The 20,068-nt window shown below is 38.8% G+C and overlaps 4 protein-coding genes across 6 annotated transcripts; 1 reads left to right on the forward strand and 3 right to left on the reverse strand.

Annotated features, from left to right (window-relative positions):
* Window positions 1-38: 38 nt before the first annotated feature.
* LOC106331483 (dentin sialophosphoprotein-like) lies at window positions 39-7,200 on the reverse strand. Of its 2 annotated transcripts, none has more exons than XM_013769855.1 (12): window positions 6,812-7,200; window positions 6,393-6,463; window positions 6,126-6,308; window positions 5,940-6,039; window positions 5,826-5,856; window positions 5,377-5,413; window positions 5,054-5,206; window positions 3,342-4,426; window positions 2,383-3,035; window positions 848-1,907; window positions 648-716; window positions 39-426 (listed from the first exon to the last, which is right to left on the reverse strand). In XM_013769855.1, exons 2-12 carry the CDS (start codon window positions 6,452-6,454, stop codon window positions 377-379), a joined length of 3,483 nt encoding a protein of 1,160 aa, XP_013625309.1. In that variant the 5' UTR covers window positions 6,455-6,463; window positions 6,812-7,200; the 3' UTR covers window positions 39-376. The 2 variants fall into 2 exon arrangements, with proteins under 2 accessions (XP_013625309.1, XP_013625310.1); XM_013769856.1 differs by having other exon boundaries at window positions 6,393-6,617.
* A 2,368-nt stretch (window positions 7,201-9,568) lies between these two features.
* Window positions 9,569-11,354, reverse strand: LOC106331484 (trihelix transcription factor ASIL2-like). Its single transcript, XM_013769857.1, has 2 exons — window positions 9,963-11,354; window positions 9,569-9,766 (listed from the first exon to the last, which is right to left on the reverse strand). The coding sequence occupies exon 1, from the start codon at window positions 11,260-11,262 to the stop codon at window positions 9,985-9,987; it is 1,278 nt and encodes a 425-aa protein (XP_013625311.1). The 5' UTR covers window positions 11,263-11,354; the 3' UTR covers window positions 9,569-9,766; window positions 9,963-9,984.
* Window positions 11,355-11,688: 334 nt separating this feature from the next.
* Window positions 11,689-13,147, forward strand: LOC106331487. 2 transcript variants are annotated; one of them, XM_013769860.1, is made up of 5 exons: window positions 11,689-11,859; window positions 12,036-12,106; window positions 12,211-12,483; window positions 12,575-12,621; window positions 12,706-13,147. In XM_013769860.1, the coding sequence occupies exons 2-5, from the start codon at window positions 12,040-12,042 to the stop codon at window positions 12,892-12,894; spliced, it is 576 nt and encodes a 191-aa protein (XP_013625314.1). In that variant the 5' UTR covers window positions 11,689-11,859; window positions 12,036-12,039; the 3' UTR covers window positions 12,895-13,147. The 2 variants fall into 2 exon arrangements, with proteins under 2 accessions (XP_013625314.1, XP_013625313.1); XM_013769859.1 differs by having other exon boundaries at window positions 11,736-11,881.
* A 154-nt stretch (window positions 13,148-13,301) lies between these two features.
* Window positions 13,302-15,314, reverse strand: LOC106331485 (chaperone protein dnaJ 6-like). Its single transcript, XM_013769858.1, has 6 exons — window positions 14,910-15,314; window positions 14,570-14,663; window positions 14,288-14,364; window positions 14,106-14,162; window positions 13,799-14,032; window positions 13,302-13,726 (listed from the first exon to the last, which is right to left on the reverse strand). Exons 1-6 carry the CDS (start codon window positions 15,018-15,020, stop codon window positions 13,598-13,600), a joined length of 702 nt encoding a protein of 233 aa, XP_013625312.1. The 5' UTR covers window positions 15,021-15,314; the 3' UTR covers window positions 13,302-13,597.
* Between the last annotated feature and the right edge of the window lie 4,754 nt (window positions 15,315-20,068).

The following is a 20,068-nucleotide window of genomic DNA, read 5'->3' on the forward strand; positions in this document are numbered from 1 at the left end:
TATTTTTACTGTTTCACCAAGTTTGTGTCCCACTGCTAAATCTTTTTAATTGCATAGAATGAAATTATCTTCCAACAGTGTATATAAACTGGTTAAATAAACATTGCCACCCTTTTGTTTGTACTACCAAAATCACATCGATACCAAACCGATAAAGACATGTTTCCGGTTTGATACAAATTTACAAACGTAGGCTCAACCACTATCAGAGTAAAGGATGATTATGATACATTGACCTGGAAACAAAGACAAAGAGCACGTTATATCTCAGATCATTTCACTCTTCTACACTCGTGTGTCGTGCCACTGCCTGCTTGATGTGAATCATGTGTTATCTTTCATTTGCTTGGATCCTTTGAACCTTTGGTCTCTCAAATCATTTCCCTTTGCTACGAAAATTGGAGAGTGAAAAGAATGACCTTGGTGCTGCAATAAACATGACGGTTAAAAGTCAGTTAAAAGCATATAGCTAACAGTCAAAGAGTGTGAGACCCCAGCTTCGCTATATAATACAATGGAGTACGCATTGAGATCTCAGTTCATATGATTGAAAACTCGGATGCTTAGTGTCTTGATTCTTTGGTGTTTCATAATATAACTTCAACCTTTAGATTCTATGGAGAGTAAAGAATTGTTAGGAAGATTACCTTTTACAGAAGTTCCTGACGCCTGATCCTCCTTCAGTTTAAAGCTTAATGGTGCACTTGTGTTTTGGGCTGAAATTAACATCAAGATTAACATAATGAGAAATCATTTTCTCACTCTATTATTGATGACCCATTTTGGATAGTGTGAGAAGATTTTTTTGGTGCTTTATGTATACTATGAGAACCAAAAAGGTCGCTACCTTGTTCATTGAATAGCTCACTCTCGTTAAAGCTATCATCAGAGGCCTGCGTCTGTAAAAACCCCATCCTCGACTTCCTCAAGTCTTCTGATGATCGATTAGCAAGATCTCTTCCGTCTTCAGTATCATCATCCCCTTCAGAGGTTGTAGCAGAGATCCAGTCAGCCAAATTCTCAGCCGCACGGTTCTTCCTTCCAAAATTCAACAGCCTCTTCAACCCTTTCGTCACATCCTGCTGGCACTGACTCTGAGATGGATTATTGCTACCACCAACGCGTTTCTGAGCAGCAGCTCCTCCCCATTTCTTCCTCATCAGAGTTGTATCACTCTCTGTGTGGTTAAGGGAAGACAAGTTCCAGAAAGCAGGACTACCCACTGGTGAGTCCTCCACAGTAGCATGTGAATCCAGAAACGAACCGATGGTTTGATGATGCCTAGCAGTAGACACTTCAGCACCTGAATCAGGCTCAAGCTGAGAATTAGATTCACCATTACCACCCCATTCTTCAAACTCTTGACTAAGTCTTGACTTCTCGTTCTCTGCATCCGTGAAAGCTTCAGCTTCTGCGTCATCAACCACTCCTCCCATCTCCTCTGACGCATCCGATCCTTCTGAAGCCTTATCAAGATTCAAAGGTACACAAACATCATCCTCTGACTTCAACTGAGAAACATCTGCCAGCTCTGCAGCTTCTTCAGCAGCACCTTTTCTGATACTTGCCGGCCTTCTTGGCTTCTCTTCTTCAGTTACAGCCTTCGGTCTAACAGAGCTTCTCGCCTGTGAGCGGACACCATTTCTTCCAACTCCCGAGGCTGGTTTCATCATCCCTTCCTGCTTCTTGAACTCGGCGAAGTTAGGGACTGACTGTGCAAGAAGTTTGTCTTGTCCTCTCCGCCTAACGGCACTTGGTGTAGAAACTTTCGCTGAAGAGCGTGAAGCTGATGATGTAGCAGTGGTTCGAGCAGTCAAGGAACTAGTTTTGTTTTGTTGTAGCTTCTTGTTCTGGATGCTCCTGAAAACATCTTCATCTTCTTCAGTGAGGAATGAGCTAATTGGATGCTGTCAAGTCATTACATTATCAAACTCCTTAGGAAACAAATAATTATATTTCATGAATAGGTGTAAAACTAGGCCTGCGGATTTTGTCCGAACCAGACCAGCCGAACCGAGATTTTTGGTTTTCGGTTCGGTTACGGTTTTGAGTTTGGTATGATTTTTGAAAAATAATTCAGTTTTCGGTTTGGTTTGTGATTTTTTCAAAAAATAAATAGATAAATAATCGAAAGCCCGAAAATAACCCAAAAACCGAAACAAATCAACCGAACTAACTGAAAATAACCGGCTTTAACCGAAATTATAGGAATTTTTAAAAATAATTATACCGAAATCTACCCGCAATCCCAAAAACTGGTTATTTCCGGAAAATTATAAAACCAAAATTAACTGAAAACCAAAACAAACCGAATTTATTTTCGGTTCATTTCAGACGAAACCTCAGGCCAAAGTAAAAATTTCAGAATATAGTGACGTATACCTGATCCTTTTTAGCACTCAGCCTAGAATTGAAGTACACAAGCTTCTCTGCACGTCGAGCATCTGAGTCTTTTGCCTTAGACTGAGAAAATTTGGTTTTCATCTCAGCGTTACTGCGATCAAGTATATCTTGCATCAACTTCAACTTGGCTTCCTTCTCGGTCCTTCTCAAACTCCAGTCTTCCTTGAGCTTCACGTCTCTCTTCTGCATATACTTCTCATAGGACTTTCCTCTAGAATTATCTGAAAAGCTGATCTCTGGAAGTTTTTGCCTTGTGGTATTATCTCCATAGTCATTGTTACCGACCATCTTCATTGTTGGCGGAGTTTTGAACTTGTCTTCATCATTTGAGCTTAAAGTTGGCGTTGCTGGAGTCTTCTGATCCTCTGCTACTGGTCTTCTAGGCTGTGAAGTGGCAGCCTGGGGCTTACCTCTACGGACAGAACTGGATTGATCCCCCGGCACACGGAGCATGTGTTCAGCAAATAGCTTTTCAAGCTCGTTTGCTTTCACTTTCAACTCATCATTCAACTCTTGGCTTCCCTTAGACGCTCTAGCCCTTTGAACTTGCTCTGGTGGGGACACTTGGCTCATAGTATAAGTCTCGGAACCTTCACCCCTTCTACCTTGCGGTCTTTTCATCTGTTCAGAACCTAAAAGACGATGGTGCAAGAAAACATAATCAGAAGATTGCTAAATTTTCCCCTTTTGTCCAAGTCAGGATATAAAGAAAATGTACAAGTCTAGAAAAGAATCTAGGCACGTTATCACAATTGAGAATTAGTCGTTTACCTATTCTCAGACTCTTAACTGTTTAATAATAAAAAAGAATAGTTCAACAGTCATGAATCATGATCATTTTCAAGCATTAGAATAACAAAGAAGAAACCATAGACTTGTGTCTCAATGTAAGAAAATGCATATAAAGGAAAGACCAACACATTTTTAACTTTACTGACCTCCATAGACTTGTGTCTTTCTCTGGCGATCCTCAACTGGTGGTGATTGCCTAGCCAACGGTTCTTTCCTAGGAGACTCTGCAGTTCCTCCATTGCTCCGAACACTTGTGAAATTAGATTCAGCACCACTTAACTGCTGTAACGTAGACAAAGAATGACTCCGAGGATCTCTAAACTGTATTTGGTCCTGCTTATTTGATTCAGAGTTTCCCGTTTTGTTATCAGATTCATCATCATCATCTCTATTTGCATTCTCTGAGTAATCAGAAGTCTCTCTGGTACTTTTTTCATTGTATGGAAACTTGGAACTTTTCTCCAATAAACTATCCTGTGAATTTCCTTGATGTCCCACTTGGCTATCCGTGCTCAATGGCATGTTCAAGTTTACCTCCTTGTCACCAAGATTGTTGGAGCTACATTCGTCTGCAGTCCTGTGAGAGCTCTCAACATGACTCAACCCGGTCTGCTTGTAGCCGACAGATTTTTTTGAAGATATACCACTTCCATCTTTGGACACTGATGAAGCCGGGGGAGTGCACAATGGACTATCACCAGTACCATCCTTCCTATCATTTCCCAAATCAATGCTCATGTCACTAGCACCACTCCATCTCCGCACAGAAGATGATAAATCAGAAGAGAGCCTTTTCAGCTCAGTGGATTTCACCACAGCTGTTTTCCCTCCGGAGTTTTCTTTCTGCTTGTTTTCAAACAGGTTGATCCTCTCCTGCACGCTGAGCCGTCTCGTGAGCTGCTTAGTCTGGTTTGCTAATGGCTCATTTTGCACAGGGATTTTTTCCTCTTCTTCATCCTTTTCATCATGACTACTTTGTGGCATCACCTTTGCTTCTTGTTGGGGGTAATTGCTTCCTGTTGCACTTTGCTGTTGCATATCAGTTCGATGTTCTCTATGTTGTTGGGTTCTTTTAGTTGCTAGGTTTTTGGATGGGTCTTCACTGGGATCGTCAATTGACATATCAGATTCCCATGAAGAACGTATAGCTTCTTCTTCCTGGTTGAACCTCCAAGAGCTCATAAGCTCTGGCCTTCTTTGGCAAAGTGCGATAAACTTGGCGCATGCTTCACTGCAATAAGTATAGCAGACCAAGCATGATCAGAGTACTCATAACAGGTAGCTAACTAAGTTGAAAGCCAAAATATATTCTAAAAAGTGAGATAATTCTCCAGGGTTAAGAAATTGAATTCTTTAATACAGTTAGGCATTCCAGTCCTTTATAATCATGTTCATCCACCTACCAGTAGGTGTCAAGTATCCATCCGACCAAACCTACCTAAATTAGAGCATGATGGGTTTCTGTTTATGGAAAAGCGCATGCATCAAGGCCTAAACATTTAAACGTAAGACATATAGGAGACTACATAAACATGTGGTTATGGTGATCATAGACTAAATATGTGTTATCACAAAGTCCCAAAGTTCAAAGAGGATCAGTGGCAGAAGGTCATAAACCTAGAAACCTTGCTTGAATGGTCTACATAGCAAGCATGAGCAAACAAGTAAAAGTGTAAAATTTGATAGATGCAACTATGAAAAGCTAGATCTCAAATTACCGAGACTTTTTTGGTTTAAGCTCAGATAAATTAGACAAGGTGACGTAATTGATGTCTTGACACACATAGGGCAAAGCAACAGGAAAGACCTGGCAAATAATATTAGAGGAGATAAAGGTAAAAGATATCTTAGAACTTACTTCAAGCGATTGGCCCCAAATCGATCAGCAAATTGACTAAGTTCGGGGACAGTGACTGGGTTGAAACCAGCAGCTGATGCACGATTACAAGCAGTTGCCAAGTCCTGTCTAACTGCTGCAAGCCGTAGATCAATAGCTCTAAGTAGCTCCTTCCTGGAAAGACAGAAAAAAAAAAGATTCAGGGTTACACATTTCAAGAGTGCATAAGAGATGTAAAATAAAGCAAATTTGCACAGTTAACAGAACAAACATTAATAGATTAATTTGGCTTTGTATTCATAATTTTTATCAAAAGTAAACAGCAAGAAAGGTTAGGACTTTACTTTGTCACATCAGCTGCCGATGTAGTTTCCGTGCCATCTGAACGAAGAAAGGTTTAGCCAGATTATACCAAAGCAAGAGAAAGACTACTAACATGTAATAGAATATATCTGATAGACCTTTGTGGATAAAAATAGAACTACAGTGCCTTCAGATTCTAAATTTCACAATGCCATTCATAACTCAAAAGGTGCCCTGTAGATGCTTTTCTCATATTTGGCAGTTAGATTCCTAATTTCCTAGTATAAACATATTGTAAACACAGCCAATTATAACAGTCTAATCAAAAGAGGCACAATGATGGTCTATAGAAAGATACTTTTCTAGCGTCCATGAATGAGTTACCAGCATCACAATTCACATCACAACTCTAATCATTTAACCGCCAATTTCCTAGGGACGGTACGTGTACCAGAATATACAAATACAAACAAGTAAACAGTATGCATACCTTTTGAACCAGGTCGCTGATCACCAGTCCCCTAAAGCAAGATATTATTAAAATCAATCTCAAGTTAACTTAACACATCATTTGCTTTCTCGAAATTAAAAGAGGTTCAAGTACCTCGCCATATATTTTCCGGGCAGCCTCTAACTGAGACATTTCCTCATCCAAAGAGCTAACCAATTCCATAACCTCTGGGGTACTAACAAACCGTACAAACCTATAAAACATAGTAAGCAAACAAGGAAAATTAGCAGGCAATGAGTTCCACTCCACTAAAACTTGTACATCAAACGGAATCAAAACCTCTCGAGTGTCCCTTTAGTAAACCAAGTTCCAGCATTCTCGCTGCTTTCAACTTGTAGCCTTATAGACTGAGCTTCCCTGGCGACCTGCTCTTCAGCGACTTTCAAATGAGCAACAAAGGGTTTCACCAGTCCAGAAGCAAGCTTCTCAGTGTTCCCCGCAGTAGAGACAAACAACTCACATCTGCCCAGAAAGAAAAGAAAATATCTTTGAAAAAATCCCAAAACAATTAAAACGAAGAAGCCATCTCCAAATACTAGTTAGTACCTTGAGCGCCTTGGGGAGAGTTGGAAGACAGCATAGTCAAGAGGTACAGCAGCTGGTCTCATCTTCTCCCCCTTTCACATACCCAACAAACAGATAAAAAAGTAAAAGACAGCTGTCGGATGTGAAGAGCCACAATGCTAAAGAGGAACCAATCTCAACTTAAAGAGTCCACACTACAACAATAATAGAAACCTCCCACAGTTGACATCAATCACATTGCCAGATCTGCTTCCGATCATGCAAAATCCAATCAATAATGGAAACTAATTCACAGTAAAAAATCCAGAATTCGAATTCGAAATTCAAAGGCAAAAGTGGAACACAAAAAAAAAAAAAAAAAAGATCCCCACATCGAAAAAGGGAATGAGAATATTTGAAGTGAAGTCGTGCTCGGATCAGGCTATAGTAGAGACGCGTACCTGTGGGTAGAAGGAAGGAAGGAAATTCAAAAATGAGATCTTTGGGTCTCTTTCCGATTCAAATTCGAGGAGTCACTATCATTGACGAGTCTCTTTCTCTGCTTGTCTATGTTAAGCGAATCTTATCTTCAATACAAAGTTCGGAGCTTTTTAAAACCCTAACAATGGCGGCGATTGTTTTTTTTGTTTCATCTCTCAGAAACTCTTTTGACTTTAACTTCTTTCTTTTAGTTGCTTCCGAGTGGTGGATTTGATGTATCTCCCATTGTCTCTCCTCCCGTCGTATACTCTCTCTTTGCCAAAATCTACTTTTTGAGAGAGAAAGTAGATTCGAGAGAGAGAGAGAGTGTGTGTTTTCAGACAGAGAAAATCACCATTTTTGTTGACGACAAGTACCCGTATACCGTGAGAAACAAAACAAAAAAAAAAAGTAAAATTTGAAAATTTAAATAAAAATTAAAAATAATAGTCGGCAGTAAAATGCGAAATCCCGAAAATAGGGTTTGCCTAATCTCAAACTTTTTCCAAAAAAAGATTTTTAGGAGGTTGACACTTATAGGACTTGACTAAAGAGGGTCGATCTTATATATTAAAACAAAAATCACAATTTTGAATCATGTGTGATATTTTTTTAAAAATTGATTTATTATTAAAAAATCATGTTATATTTAATATATAATCTTATCATTTAAATTTTGGGTCTACCATAAATTTTTATTGGGCTATCAATAATTGGATTTAAACAATAGATGATCCATTAGATTTATAAATAGTATAAATTAAATAGATATAATTTAATATTGTAATACTATACCTATATATGCTAAATATTTAAATATTTATCGATGTTAATTTTTAAAATTATAAATATTTTTTCAAAAATAACAAAAGTCATATTATCTAACAATGATTAATCTTTAATACCTTAAACCAATGGAAAAAAAATAAACTATATAGTTTATTTTAAAAATTAAATAAAAACTAAATATTAAATTATTTACTCGATAATATAAATCTATGAAGCGAAAAGTTTAATTTTTTTAAAAAATTCTAAATTTGTGAAATGTTACAACATTTTGAATATGACAATAAAACAATATTTTGCTAATATTTATATATATATTTATATATATGGTTACGATTTTAATAATGAAATAATAATCTGAAAATATATAAGAAGATGCAAATACATGTGAAAGTTTGAAACAATCTATTCAATGAAAAAAATATACAGTAAACTTATTATGTTTTAAAAATTGACAGACACATATATATTATAATATATACTAATTTAGAATTGGAAACAAAATATTTAGGAAATTTGCACCACATAACCTAAAAAAAAATTTAATTAGATATATGGAAATCTACTGTTGAACTTTCATAAATCCCAAATGAACCCTTACACAGTAAACTATGAAAAAAAAATATAACAAAATAGTCTCTTGATTTTACCACAAACTTTACAAGTTATTGTCTCCTTTAATTTCTTTTCAATTCATAGCCATTTTTTTACTCTAGCTTTGGCTTCCATTTTCTCAGACTAACCTACTGAACACTCTACATTTTCCTTCTCCTTCCTCTTCCACTTCTTGTTCTCTGTTTTTGCTCCCTTCCATCATCAACTCTGACAAGAACTCTTCGGACACACGAATCCTCAGCTTCTCTCATGTTCCTCCTTTCTGTATAAGAAACGGCTGCTGCTGCAGAGTCCCGGCGGATTTTCTGACCAACCCGACTCCGTTTTGAGAAGATTTCAAGGCGGCGATGGTTAAGAATGAAAGGCTGTTCATGAAGAAATCAGACGGAAGGAGAAAGTAGTTGAGTCAGTGTGAACAAATGATGAGACGAAGTTTTGCTTTGTATATTTATACACTATTTTACATTGTGAGACTTACGTTTATACAGATAATATTTACATACAAAATGATTAGATACATAGGGATTGATTTGTAATTTTTCTCCATTTCTCTTACCACTTTTGCAAATACTTTTGAATTTTGCGTAGATACCTAATTACCGTTGTTATTTTGTATATTGAGCTAAATGAACCAATAAAATATAAGAATAAATGAAAACAAAAATCTGCGCACTGCGCGAATCAAGATCCATTTAAGATTGTTAATTTTAATCACAAATAATCAATAAACCATTGAGGGGTATTTTAGTACTTTAGCTTTCAGATCCAAAAATTTTAACGTGCACAATGATTGTGATTCGGTGTTTCAAAAGAGTCAAAATCGCTCTCTTTGTGTATGTATGTATACAAATACGTATATGCAGTTTCAAACTTTTAAACAAAAATACTACTAAAATAGATATTGACAAAAAAATAAATAATAAACTACTTAATCCACTCTGCTCAAAACTACTAATATTTTATTCTCTTAACACCAGCAACCATTTTAATGCCAACTTTTGGACACTTTAAACAAAATGATGGAGCCCATGAAAAAGCTAGAAACATATCTAACTATAGGATTTCCCTTTTATAATTCTTCCGTAATCTAAAAAAAAAAATCGATTATAATTAAAGTTACAAACAAGTATGAATGTAACTTGATTATAGTTCGTGTACATGATTATTGTATTAGAATCATCTATATATGGTGAATGCCAAGTTGTCTAGAACCTAAAAACGCCCAAGGAGGAAACATTATAAAGAATTAAACACACAGACAAAAAGTTGTTTTGCCTAACATTCTACTTTTTATAGCAAATCACGGGTGGTTGATGATGGCTTCAGATACAAGAAAATCTGTAAACCCAAACTATCCCATTAAAAAAAGAGTTAGCATGTCTTTAGGTACACATGCAAATCGTCAATCTCATAATAACCAAGCATAACATTAAAGTGCAATTGCACTGTACCAAAAATGTTTAGATCACGTTCTAAATGTCAGCTCAGAGTAACACATGATCTAACTCAAGAGGCTCAAGACAGGTTTTAACAACCTGCACAAGAAAAGGAGAATGAAGAGAATAGTTATTCATAATGATCTCAAAACTATTCCAACGCAAGTTAAATCTGTTCCATGTAAACAAAATTAAACAAAGGTTTGGCAAACTATTAATACACTCATGATAAAGCCTAAATAAGTTTCTTTCTCGACAATATCAAACTCAAATCTAAATATATGTAGATTACGACCTGAATCAAACTATAACTCTCTCTAGTTACCGACATCGTTGCTGACAATCTCATTCATGTTGTTTTTGCTCTTGTGATGATCATTACTAGTGTTACCCATTCTCCTCCCTTGCTCTTTAATCTCTGATATCTCCAATTGAGTCTTCACAAAGAACTGCATTCTCTGCAGCTCCATCTCCTTCAAGAACTTCATCCTCTCTTTCTCCATCTCAACCACCTGTTGCAGTTTCGCATTCTCTGTTTGCTCGTAAGCTTCGCCGAATCTCATGATCGCACGGCTTAGCTCCCTCCACTTGTTTCCTCCTTGCTTCGTCCTCTTGGACAGAGGAGGAGGTGGTAAACTATCACCGGAATCATCATCAGACATCGGTGCAGCATCGGACTCCTCCGAGTCTGAATCAGTAGCATTCCTCTTGCTGAAACGCCAGCGTTTTGACTCGCTGCATCTCTTCACCATCATCATCCCTTGCTGTTGCTGAGGCAGTGTCCTCACTTGCTGTTGTTGAGGCAGCGTCCTCCCTTGCTGTCCGAACGGACTTGAACGGCTACTCATCGGAATTCCCATAGGGACATTCCCTCCTCCTCCTCCACCGCCAAAGGAAGAAGCTGTAACCCTAGCCGTAGCTCCGATTAACCGGTCAAGATTATTAAAAGGCGGCGCCTTTACCTGCTGATGATACACATTCGAACGGCTATCCATCGGAATACCCATAGGAATCTTATTCAACCCACCTCCGGGACTTCCAATAGCCGGGATCTTCGCCGTGGAACCAATCAAACGGTCAAGCTTATCGAAAAACACCCACCTGCTACGACCACCGCCGCTAGCGATCCTCACCTTCTCCTGCTTATACTTCTTCTTCACCGTATCGATCCTGTTCTTGCACTGTATATCAGTCTTAGCAGTCTTGCCGTAATCCTCCATCCCGCTCACGATCTCCGCCACCTCTCTCCAGTGCTTCTGCTTCAGATTCCCCCTGCTCAGCTCCATGTACCTCTCCCCCCACGCGTCGATCAGAACCGCCGTGGCCTTCTCGCTCCAGCAATCCTCCCTCCCGCCGCCGCCGCTCGCTCTCCCGTTGCTGCTGCTTCCCCCTCCTCCTCCTCCGCCGCTCGGGAGCAGCGCGAGAGCCAGCGCGTTCGGATCTCTCTGCTGCTGCGAGGAGGAGGACGGAGGAGTTAGGGAATAGGAAGGCGGACCTGTCGAAGCCACCGTGACCGTGACTCCTCCCGGCGGCGGCGAAGGAGAGGGATCGGGGGAAGAGGAGGCGCGAGATCGGATCTCCTCTTCGTCCTCCATGGGTGTTGTTGAGATGTCGCCGGATCTGAGTCAGAATGTGGTGGAGGAAAGAGATAAGGTTAGGGTTTGGGTTAATATCTGTTCTCGGGGGTGTAAGGGGACACGTGGATGGACGTGAGACGATACGGGGAGTCGACGTGTAGGGTTCTGATTGGAAGGGCCGAGTAAGATTCCGTCACCGGTAAAGTTGCCGGCCCGGTTTACTTTCTTTTTATTTCTGTTTTCTCATAAATTTTTAGAACGGTGACGTGGATGCATTACTTTTGTGACTAATGGGCTTTAAGTTGGGCTTCTAAGTTGATTTGTTCCGGTTATTTGCTTCGTAACATGTAAAAGATGTTACATACTTTCTGTATTTATTAATGGGCCTGGTCGATGTCTTGTTGGGCTGTGTTTAAAATATTCTGCAACGGCTCTTAACGGCTAGTAACCTTTTTTAGTTTCTTCTATAAATTCACTTTCTCGCTTGATTCGGTCTCTCTCTTCTTTAATCATCGATAAAAGCAAAGAAACAAGATCGAAAAAGTTAGCGTCAAACATTCTCCACTTCTCTCTCCCAAAAGAAAACTCACCAAGAAACTGCTTCTTCTGACTTAGGTTTCGATTACAACCGTTCATCGTGAGATTCTTTGTTATTTGATTCATAAAGTTTTCAGATTTACAGAGAGGATCATTGTGTTTTAGGTTTTCTGGAGAATCAAATTTAGGGTTTAGGGTTTCTAACTGATTGATTTTGACGATTGCTTCCATCTTATTGGTCCTTTTTCATGCAGATCTATGGCGAACATGAACACTCTTCAACAGATGATCTTCCCTGACGAGAACGCTCCGATTCATCGCAAAAGTAGTTAACTTTACTCTCTTTCTCTCTCTCTCTCTCTCTCTCTCTCTCTTTTCAGAAAAGTAAATATGTGCTGATAGAATGTTTTGTTCTTTTTGTTATGTCAGAGAGTGTTGCTGCTGCTTCTGTGAAAAGTACCAAAGGAACTGTTCTTGGTCAGAAGAAGAAACCTGGAGGGGCTCGTAAGGCTCTGAATGATATCACAAACAAGTCTGGTGCTCATCCCAAAGCTTCTTCTAAGAACAAGCAACTCGCGTCTGCTGCAAAGGGAGAAATCAACATAGCTGGAGAGATGTTCTTGCATGATCACAGCAAGTGCATCAAAGAGCAGCAGAGTCTCTGGGATGATCACTTCTCTGCTGATATTCTACTCCACCATGGTAAAATAAACTAGATGTGCATCTTTTAACCTCTGATGTCTTTGCTTTGTAAACTTGTGTTTAAGCTTGTTCTTTTTTTTTGTTTTCACAGATTCTTCAAGCGTCAAGGGAAAGCATCTCAAGTATGACACAGAAATGGTACTTGACTCTTCTTATTCAATGTGTGACTCTTGGGTTATGAGAGGTTTTAAGTACTTGCATGAATCTTTTTGTTGGTTTCAGATGGATGGTAAGAACAATCTGACTTGTGAGGAACCAGAAGAGATTCCATCTCCCAAGCTGACTGATTGGCTCAAGAGCTCAACTCCATGGCGCTCCCCAGTCCGTCATGGCTCTTTGATGATGCCTTCCACTCCTCTGGCTTGGCGTTTTGATTCAGATGAATTCACTCTCAAGGACGACCTCTTCTGAATGTCTGTTTCTTAAGTGTATTCAAAAGCTTTTCATCCTTCGGATGAAGTAGTAGTAATAGCAAGCAACTTTCTTTCGTTTCAGCTCATCAATGCTCGAGTTCTTTATGTACTCTGTGTCCATCACTCTCTTTAACTGATTTCATGAATTAAAAAAAGTTGGAATCTGACTAATTGTTCAAGCTTCACAGTCACTGCTCTTTTGTAACTCTCTCCAAATCCAGTTATCGCCATTACCACCTCTCCAAGCTCCCTTCTTCCCCCATCTACGCTCTAATTAAATTTAACTGACGGTGGTGGTAGGCTGGTGAAAAGATCAGTCTCTGACTAGTTGCAAACAATAATATATTGCCATCACTCTCTGATGCGTGGTCAATACCAAACAAAAACGTGTATAAGATAATCAAATGCTGAGAAAGCCAATGACTAATTAAGAATGGTAGGACAAGTATTTGTCATCATAAAGCCGTTGACTTCATTAAAGACTCTTGCTTAGGAGACAACAATTCAATCACAAAGTAGAGAGAGAGAGAGAGAGAGAGAGAGAAAAAGGTCCAAGAGAACGAACGAGGAGGGTAGTTTTACAAACGACAACGTTTGGAGTTTTTGATGCATCCTTGTTGAGAAAGACCAGAACCAGTCCTCTTGTGTGTGACTAGTCGACAAATGTGGAGATAAGTTATCAAAAAGATGGTCTTCAATAGCTATGAAGTGGGGACTCCATAGTTGTTTGACGACGACGTTTCGTGAGCACCTGATTGAGCATTGTTCTTCCTCCTGTTTCTCCTCCCACCATTGTTCTTCCCCTTCTTGAAATCCCGCTGATGTTCCACCTGCAAAACCCATTTCATCATCAAGAACAAATCATCTTCAGGATGAGCATTAAGGTTTTACGAATCAATTACCCCTAAAGAGAAGGTGTGAGCTTTGGGGTCAAACGCGAAAGGATCATTCATCCCCATCGAGTTTGTCTCAAACGTTGACTGCTGAGGATTTGTGTCAAAGACAAAGCTACAAGAGGAAGTGAAAGTTGAAGCATTGCATGATGATGAAGATGAGGAGAATGCTGTAGCGTCTCCTTGAAACATCTCATTAAACAGATCTTGCAACTGTTCAAAACTGTCCCCTGAATTATTCTCCTGCCAAATCTCAAAATATCAATCAATAGCGTCTAAAGACAAACATATGGGAAACTAAAGCAGGCTGCCTTACACTAGGCTTTGACTGATTCATCATGGTAGCCATCTCGTTCAAAAAATCTCCCATTCCCTGCAAAACAACATGGTTCATATGTTCAATAACCATACAAAAGCCATATACATTTTCAACACAAAACCAACCAGACATGAACTGTGTCTTCAACCAAAAATAAGACAAAAAAAGGGGAGATTTACGTTTTGGTCATGATCATCATCATCACTATTATAAGCTCCAACGTCATAGAGGAACCTCTTGTTGGAGTCAGACAGAACTGTTGTGTCCACAAAACAAAAGAAAAAAAAAAAAAAGCGTAATTCACAAACATAAAACAATACTTTTCAAAAAGCACATATCAAGAAAACAATAGAGGATCTTCTAATATCCAATAATCAACTCCCATTTGTTCCATCAAACGATTAAAAAAAAAATAAAGAACTTTGAGAAGAAAGATGAAGCAAAAAGGTTGGTGAAATTACCAGAGTAGGCCTCTTGGATAGCCTGAAACTTCTTCTTTGATTCATCTACAAACTCCGAATCCCCCATCGACGAACAACGGTCTGGATGCCATCTCTAAATCACAACATACCAAATCAAAGCTCAGTGTCAAAAGGAATGATTCCACACACAACAAGCCTAATTCAAACCTATCAGCTAAAGGCGTGATCTTTTATTCACAGAATCTATCACTATTCCAGACAGAAAACAAATCGATTTACAATTACATGCAACACTCCAGATCAGGAAAATCAGATTCATTTTGACTGATCATGTTTCTTCTATGAACAAAACACGAAGAGGAACGAAACGGAAACTCACAAGAGCGAGCTTTTTGTAAGCAGAACGGAGCTCCGTGGTGGTACATTCCTTCTTCAAACCCATAACAGCATACAAATCATCGTTGCCTTTCTCGTTACCGTTCGACGCCATGCCTTACTTTCTCGAAACCCACAAACCAAAACCGACAAAAACACAATAAAAATCGATTCTTTCGATGAATTTCAACTACCAACAAAAAAAACAGAGCCACAGTGCCAAAATATCTATATATTGGTGGCTTCAATGGACTCGAGGCAACGATCTTCTGGATTGATAGGAGATCGTAGACGAGATCATAGAAGAAATTTGGGAAAAAAAAGGTTTTGTTTCTCCTCTCTGTATCTATCTCTCTCCAACATACGTTAGAGAGGGAATGGAACTCTCCAGAACCTCTTACCACTTGTCTTAAAAGATCTCTTTTATGTTTTATCCTAGTACCTTCCCCTTTTTTTAATTAATAATTTAATAATTATCTTCTTCATCCTCTTTTGCTTGGTCAACAAAGCATATTTTGTCGTCGGATGTGTTCCTCAACAAGTACTTTCATTCCATATTTGAGGCCGTTACAACGTCCAAGAAGTCTTCAACTCCACTCATACGAGCTGTGAACGCAGATCGCGTCGAGTCCAACTTGTTACGCAGCTGAGTGACTTCATTATCTCGTCTCTGACCATAAGACAATGTAGTTCTCGGAACATCGTTGACGAAACCAATCTCCAACGTACGCCTCTTTTTTAGGGACAACCTTAAAAACAAAAATTAAATATTATTAGTAAAAAGTTATAGTTAAATTAAATGGATAATAAAAAAATTTACCTCTTCGTAAATCCTATTCATTTCAATTATGGATAAGGTGACGGGTAATCCGTTGGTGGACTGCTGGGTCAGCTGGGTCTGGCGGTCTTCACCGTGACCAACCAAGTCGTTGAAGATCTGCTCGGACCTAGCATCTAGAAATTGGCCCGCCTTGTTCGTGTGGGTCTTCTCGTAAAATTGCAAAAAAGACGAGAGTTCTTTCGTCTCTTTGGCCTAAAAACCATTTTAAAAAGTTATAATATATATATATATATATATATAAATTAATTAAATTAAATATTTAATTACCATATCCAGACGGACACCGACGTGGGGTTTTTGACCCGTAGAGTGAAGCATCGGCCCGTGGCCGTGCTCATCTACCGTCTGGCGGGAGGCAGAGCAAGATTCGGCGACTCTAATGGAGTCAGGATCCCGCCAATAACGGATGAGGTTATCCCACACATCCGTGGTGAGCTTAGGGCGTTTGCCACGCTCATATCCCTTCACGATCCAGTCACCCTTCCAGTTGAAGACCGTGTCCAACAAGCGAGCTTTCGCCTTCGTGTTAAACGCTTTCTTCACCTTCTCATTGACCCCCATGGATCAATGGTATTTTTGCTGTAACAGAAAAAAATTAAATTAAGAAATAGTTTTAAAAATTTTAAAATTTAAATCATAAAAAATTAAAGTATATATAATTAATTAATAGTAACTTACAACAAAAATTTTGAACCACGTCCTTCTGACGTAGATCAACGTCTTTTTCCAGTTTGGATGTGGCTCGGAGAAGTAACCTTTGATCGTCTCGGTTACGTTCCGAGCAACACATCCGTCAACCCCAAACCTGAAAAAAACAAATTTAAACTATAAATTATTTATTACTGTTATAAAAGAATTTTAAAAGAATTTTAAAAACAATGTAACGTACCACAAAGTTCCGTCCGGTCGGTCGGAGTCTATGACTGATAAACCTTCTATGCCTGGCTGAGCGAGAAGGTCCTCAACAGTGTACTGCGAGTAAGAAGCACTCGGTGACACCATCAAATCGGGATGAATCTCGGCCGGCATCGGAGGAGGCACAAGAGGAGGCATCTCTGGGACATGAGCATGAGGAGCCGGTGGTGCAACGAATCGAGGAAACGATGGTGCACCAGAAGGAGGCGACCGAGAGACTCTTTGAGAAGATTGAGTCTCAGGGACAGTATCCGGACCCGTAGAACCGGGAGCTGAAGAAGACGGGTCTAAACGACTACCAGGCTTACCGAACATCTCTCTGTAATGGGGAGTAAGTCTGTTCTTCCGAACTGTCTGGAAAAAAATTAATTTTTAAAATTAACATCCACACTAATTAACAAATTCTATAAATAACAAATTATATAAATCTAGCTAAATTCCCTACATTAACTACCTAATCAACACTAATTAACATAAAATCAGTAAACCTATCTAAATTTCCTACACTAACCACTTAATCTACCCTAAACTAATCAAATTAGAGAAGAAATAAAGAGAGTATGGTACCATTGATACGAAAGAGAGAGGAAGTGGAGACAAAATGAAAGTGAGAAGCTCGCGTGTATATATAAAAAATTAGTAATCGTCGTGATTTCCTCGTAAAATTAAAAGAAACTCGCGAGGCCCGTGTTTTTCTTTACGAGGAATTAGCGAGGCATGCGTTTTGTTTCCTCGTAACGTCCTCATTGATTAACGAGGAATTAGCGAGCCCGCGTTTTCCTATTACGAGGTCTTTACGACGAATTTTGCTTACGTGGAATTAACGAGTCTCGCGTTCTTTATTTTTAGGATTCGTCGTAAGCTCCTCGTTACGAGGAAATAGCGAGGATTATGTTTAAATCCCTAAAATCCAAAATCCCAAACCCCATCTTCCTTATCTTCTACTTCATATATTCTAAACCCCAAACCCATCTTCCCTTTAACCTCAATCTCTTCTTTCCATTCCAAACCCCAAATTATAAAATTAACCACAATTCCTTAACTTATAATCTCAATCTCTTCTTTCTAATTCAAACCCCCCATTAACTTACACAAAATCAAATTATATAAATAGATTTTCATGATTAAACCCATCAAATCACATGCATTAAGTCTGAAAATCAACCATATTAAAAACAAATACATCAATCGGATACATTGACATTCTCGTCATCACTAGAAACATCATCATTTTCATTAAACTCGTCTTCAACAGCTTCGTCCGTGGCACCGTCGGTAAGATCTTCGTACTCATGATTATGCGGATCAATGAGAAGGATGTCATCAATTTGCTGTTCAGGTTCCTCGACATCATTTATCTGTTCTTCTTGCAATGGTGGTTCTTCTCCACTGATGATTCGTCCACGAGGTGTAACTTTGATCACGGCTAACCAATTTATTCCTGATTCTCTCATCCGAGGGTATGGAAGGAAGCTAACTTGGTCTGCTTGTGAAGCTAAGATGCAAGGCTCAAATTTATTGTACCTGCAAAAATAAAGACAACGTAGAAATTAATCATACAGATCATGTATACAAAAAAAAAAGAATTTGTTGTACCTTCGTCCACCATTGACATCAACTACACCGAATTTTTTAAACCGAATACCTCTGTTGACGACGGGGTCGAACCATTCACATTTGAAGAGGACGCATTTCAGCTTCAATATCCCTGGGAATTCGACTTCAATAATCTCCGTTATCCTGTTGAAATCTATTTCGCCTTTCAAACATATTCCATAGTTATTGGTCGCCCGCTGTCTACCATACTCGTATGTGTGAAAAGTATAGCCTCGTGTGAAATACATCTGTGATGTGTGAAAAGTATAGCTTGAATTACTTTGTGAAACCACGTAGGGTAATTTGCGTCGTCGTCATAATCAATCTGGAAAAATAATGAAAACGTTGAAATACATATCATGTATGAAAAAAGAGTTTGATCGATCAACCTGCAAAAATTAAGAGTTTGAGTTAATACATGATTCTTCAACCAATTAATAAAGTGTTGATCTTTCCTTCTGTCTACCTCACTTGTGGATATATCTGAGAATGTTTCTTCGACTTGAGAAACAAATAGGCTGTAAAATCACATTTTCTATTAATTTATTTTTGGAAATTATATAATTTATGCTTATATGTGTTTAGAAGTTTCCATAAAATATGTTACCTTTCAAAATAACGCATCAATAGATCATCGCAATTAAGTGGAATATATGTGTGTGCACTATGAGTGTCTTCTTCAATCGACCACCAAACCTCTTTCGATTTCCCACCGATTCGTCCAATCTGGCTAAAGATGTCTGAAACACCAGCAACTGCATATGTTGGCGCGACATCACCATCATCATATCTTCTTGGAGCTCTTTTCCGGGTACGTACTTTTAACGCAAAGTAGTAAGATGTGAAGTGAGAAGTTTCTTCCGTCAAACTTTCAGCAATTATAGAACCTTCAACTTTTGCGAGGTTTTTTTTGCTTTTCCCTTCAAATATTTCATGGCTCGATCATACTGATACATCCAACCGTAATGTACAGGCCCACGAAGCAATGCCTCATATGGGAGGTGGACAGCTAGATGCTCCATGAAGTCAAAAAATCCCGGAGGAAATATCTTCTCCAAGTTGGACAATAAGATGAGAATGTTCTCGTGAAGTTGTTCCACGACTTCTTCTTTAAGAGTGTGTGTGCTCAGATCTCTGAAAAATGCTCCAATGTCTTGTATATTTCAAAAACAATTAAACACATTAGTAGTCATATATTATTGCAAACTAAACCATTATAAAATTAATGCGTTATAATATACTACCTGCAAGTGCTTCATGTACGTTTGTTGGAAGTAGCTCCGCAAATGCAAAGGGAAGTAATTGTTGCATAAAGACATGATAATCATGACTCTTCATCCCATAAAATTTTTGACCCTTTTCAACACATCTAGGGAGATTTGAAACATGCCCATCGGGAAACTTCACTTCTGATGCCACCTAGTTGAACAACACCGACTTTTTTTCTGAAGACAATCTGAATATCGTAACGGGAACTTGTCCATTGCTTTTTATATGTAACTCACTACTTGAACAAATATCTGGCAAGTCCAACCTCGATTTTATGTTGTCTTTTGTCTTTCCTGGGACATTCAATATTGTATTCATGATGTTCACAAAGAAATTCTTCTTTATATGCATCACATCGAGGTTGTGGCGCAGAAGAAGATCCTCCCAATATGTAAACTCCCAAAATATATTCTTCTTGTGTCAGTTGTGCCGAACACCGTAAAAATCATGCATATTACCGGGGACATGCCAATTACCACCACAACGAACTGTTTCGTTAGCTCCGTAGTAGTCGATTTGCGCTTCAATTTGTTCTCCAGTTA

This window comes from Brassica oleracea, chromosome C3, assembly GCF_000695525.1.
Source record: "Brassica oleracea var. oleracea cultivar TO1000 chromosome C3, BOL, whole genome shotgun sequence".
In the NCBI taxonomy this organism is placed as follows: Eukaryota; Viridiplantae; Streptophyta; class Magnoliopsida; order Brassicales; family Brassicaceae; genus Brassica; species Brassica oleracea.

Excerpts from the sequence above, each read along its gene's own strand:
- LOC106331483 (XM_013769855.1), bottom strand. The coding sequence starts at position 6,454 with ATGAGACCAGCTGCTGTACCTCTTGACTATGCTGTCTTCCAACTCTCC. Across the intron at positions 6,309-6,392 it reads CTCTCCCCAAGGCGCTCAAG|ATGTGAGTTGTTTGTCTCTA; the intron begins GTACTAACTAGT and ends CTTTCTGGGCAG. Across the intron at positions 3,036-3,341 it reads AAAGACACAAGTCTATGGAG|GTTCTGAACAGATGAAAAGA; the intron begins GTCAGTAAAGTT and ends ATCGTCTTTTAG.
- LOC106331484 (XM_013769857.1), bottom strand. The coding sequence starts at position 11,262 with ATGGAGGACGAAGAGGAGATCCGATCTCGCGCCTCCTCTTCCCCCGAT.
- LOC106331487 (XM_013769860.1), top strand. The coding sequence starts at position 12,040 with ATGGCGAACATGAACACTCTTCAACAGATGATCTTCCCTGACGAGAAC. Across the intron at positions 12,107-12,210 it reads CGCTCCGATTCATCGCAAAA|AGAGTGTTGCTGCTGCTTCT; the intron begins GTAGTTAACTTT and ends TTGTTATGTCAG. Across the intron at positions 12,484-12,574 it reads TGATATTCTACTCCACCATG|ATTCTTCAAGCGTCAAGGGA; the intron begins GTAAAATAAACT and ends TTGTTTTCACAG.
- LOC106331485 (XM_013769858.1), bottom strand. The coding sequence starts at position 15,020 with ATGGCGTCGAACGGTAACGAGAAAGGCAACGATGATTTGTATGCTGTT. Across the intron at positions 14,033-14,105 it reads TGAATCAGTCAAAGCCTAGT|GAGAATAATTCAGGGGACAG; the intron begins GTAAGGCAGCCT and ends GAGATTTGGCAG. Across the intron at positions 13,727-13,798 it reads CTCACACCTTCTCTTTAGGG|GTGGAACATCAGCGGGATTT; the intron begins GTAATTGATTCG and ends TGGGTTTTGCAG.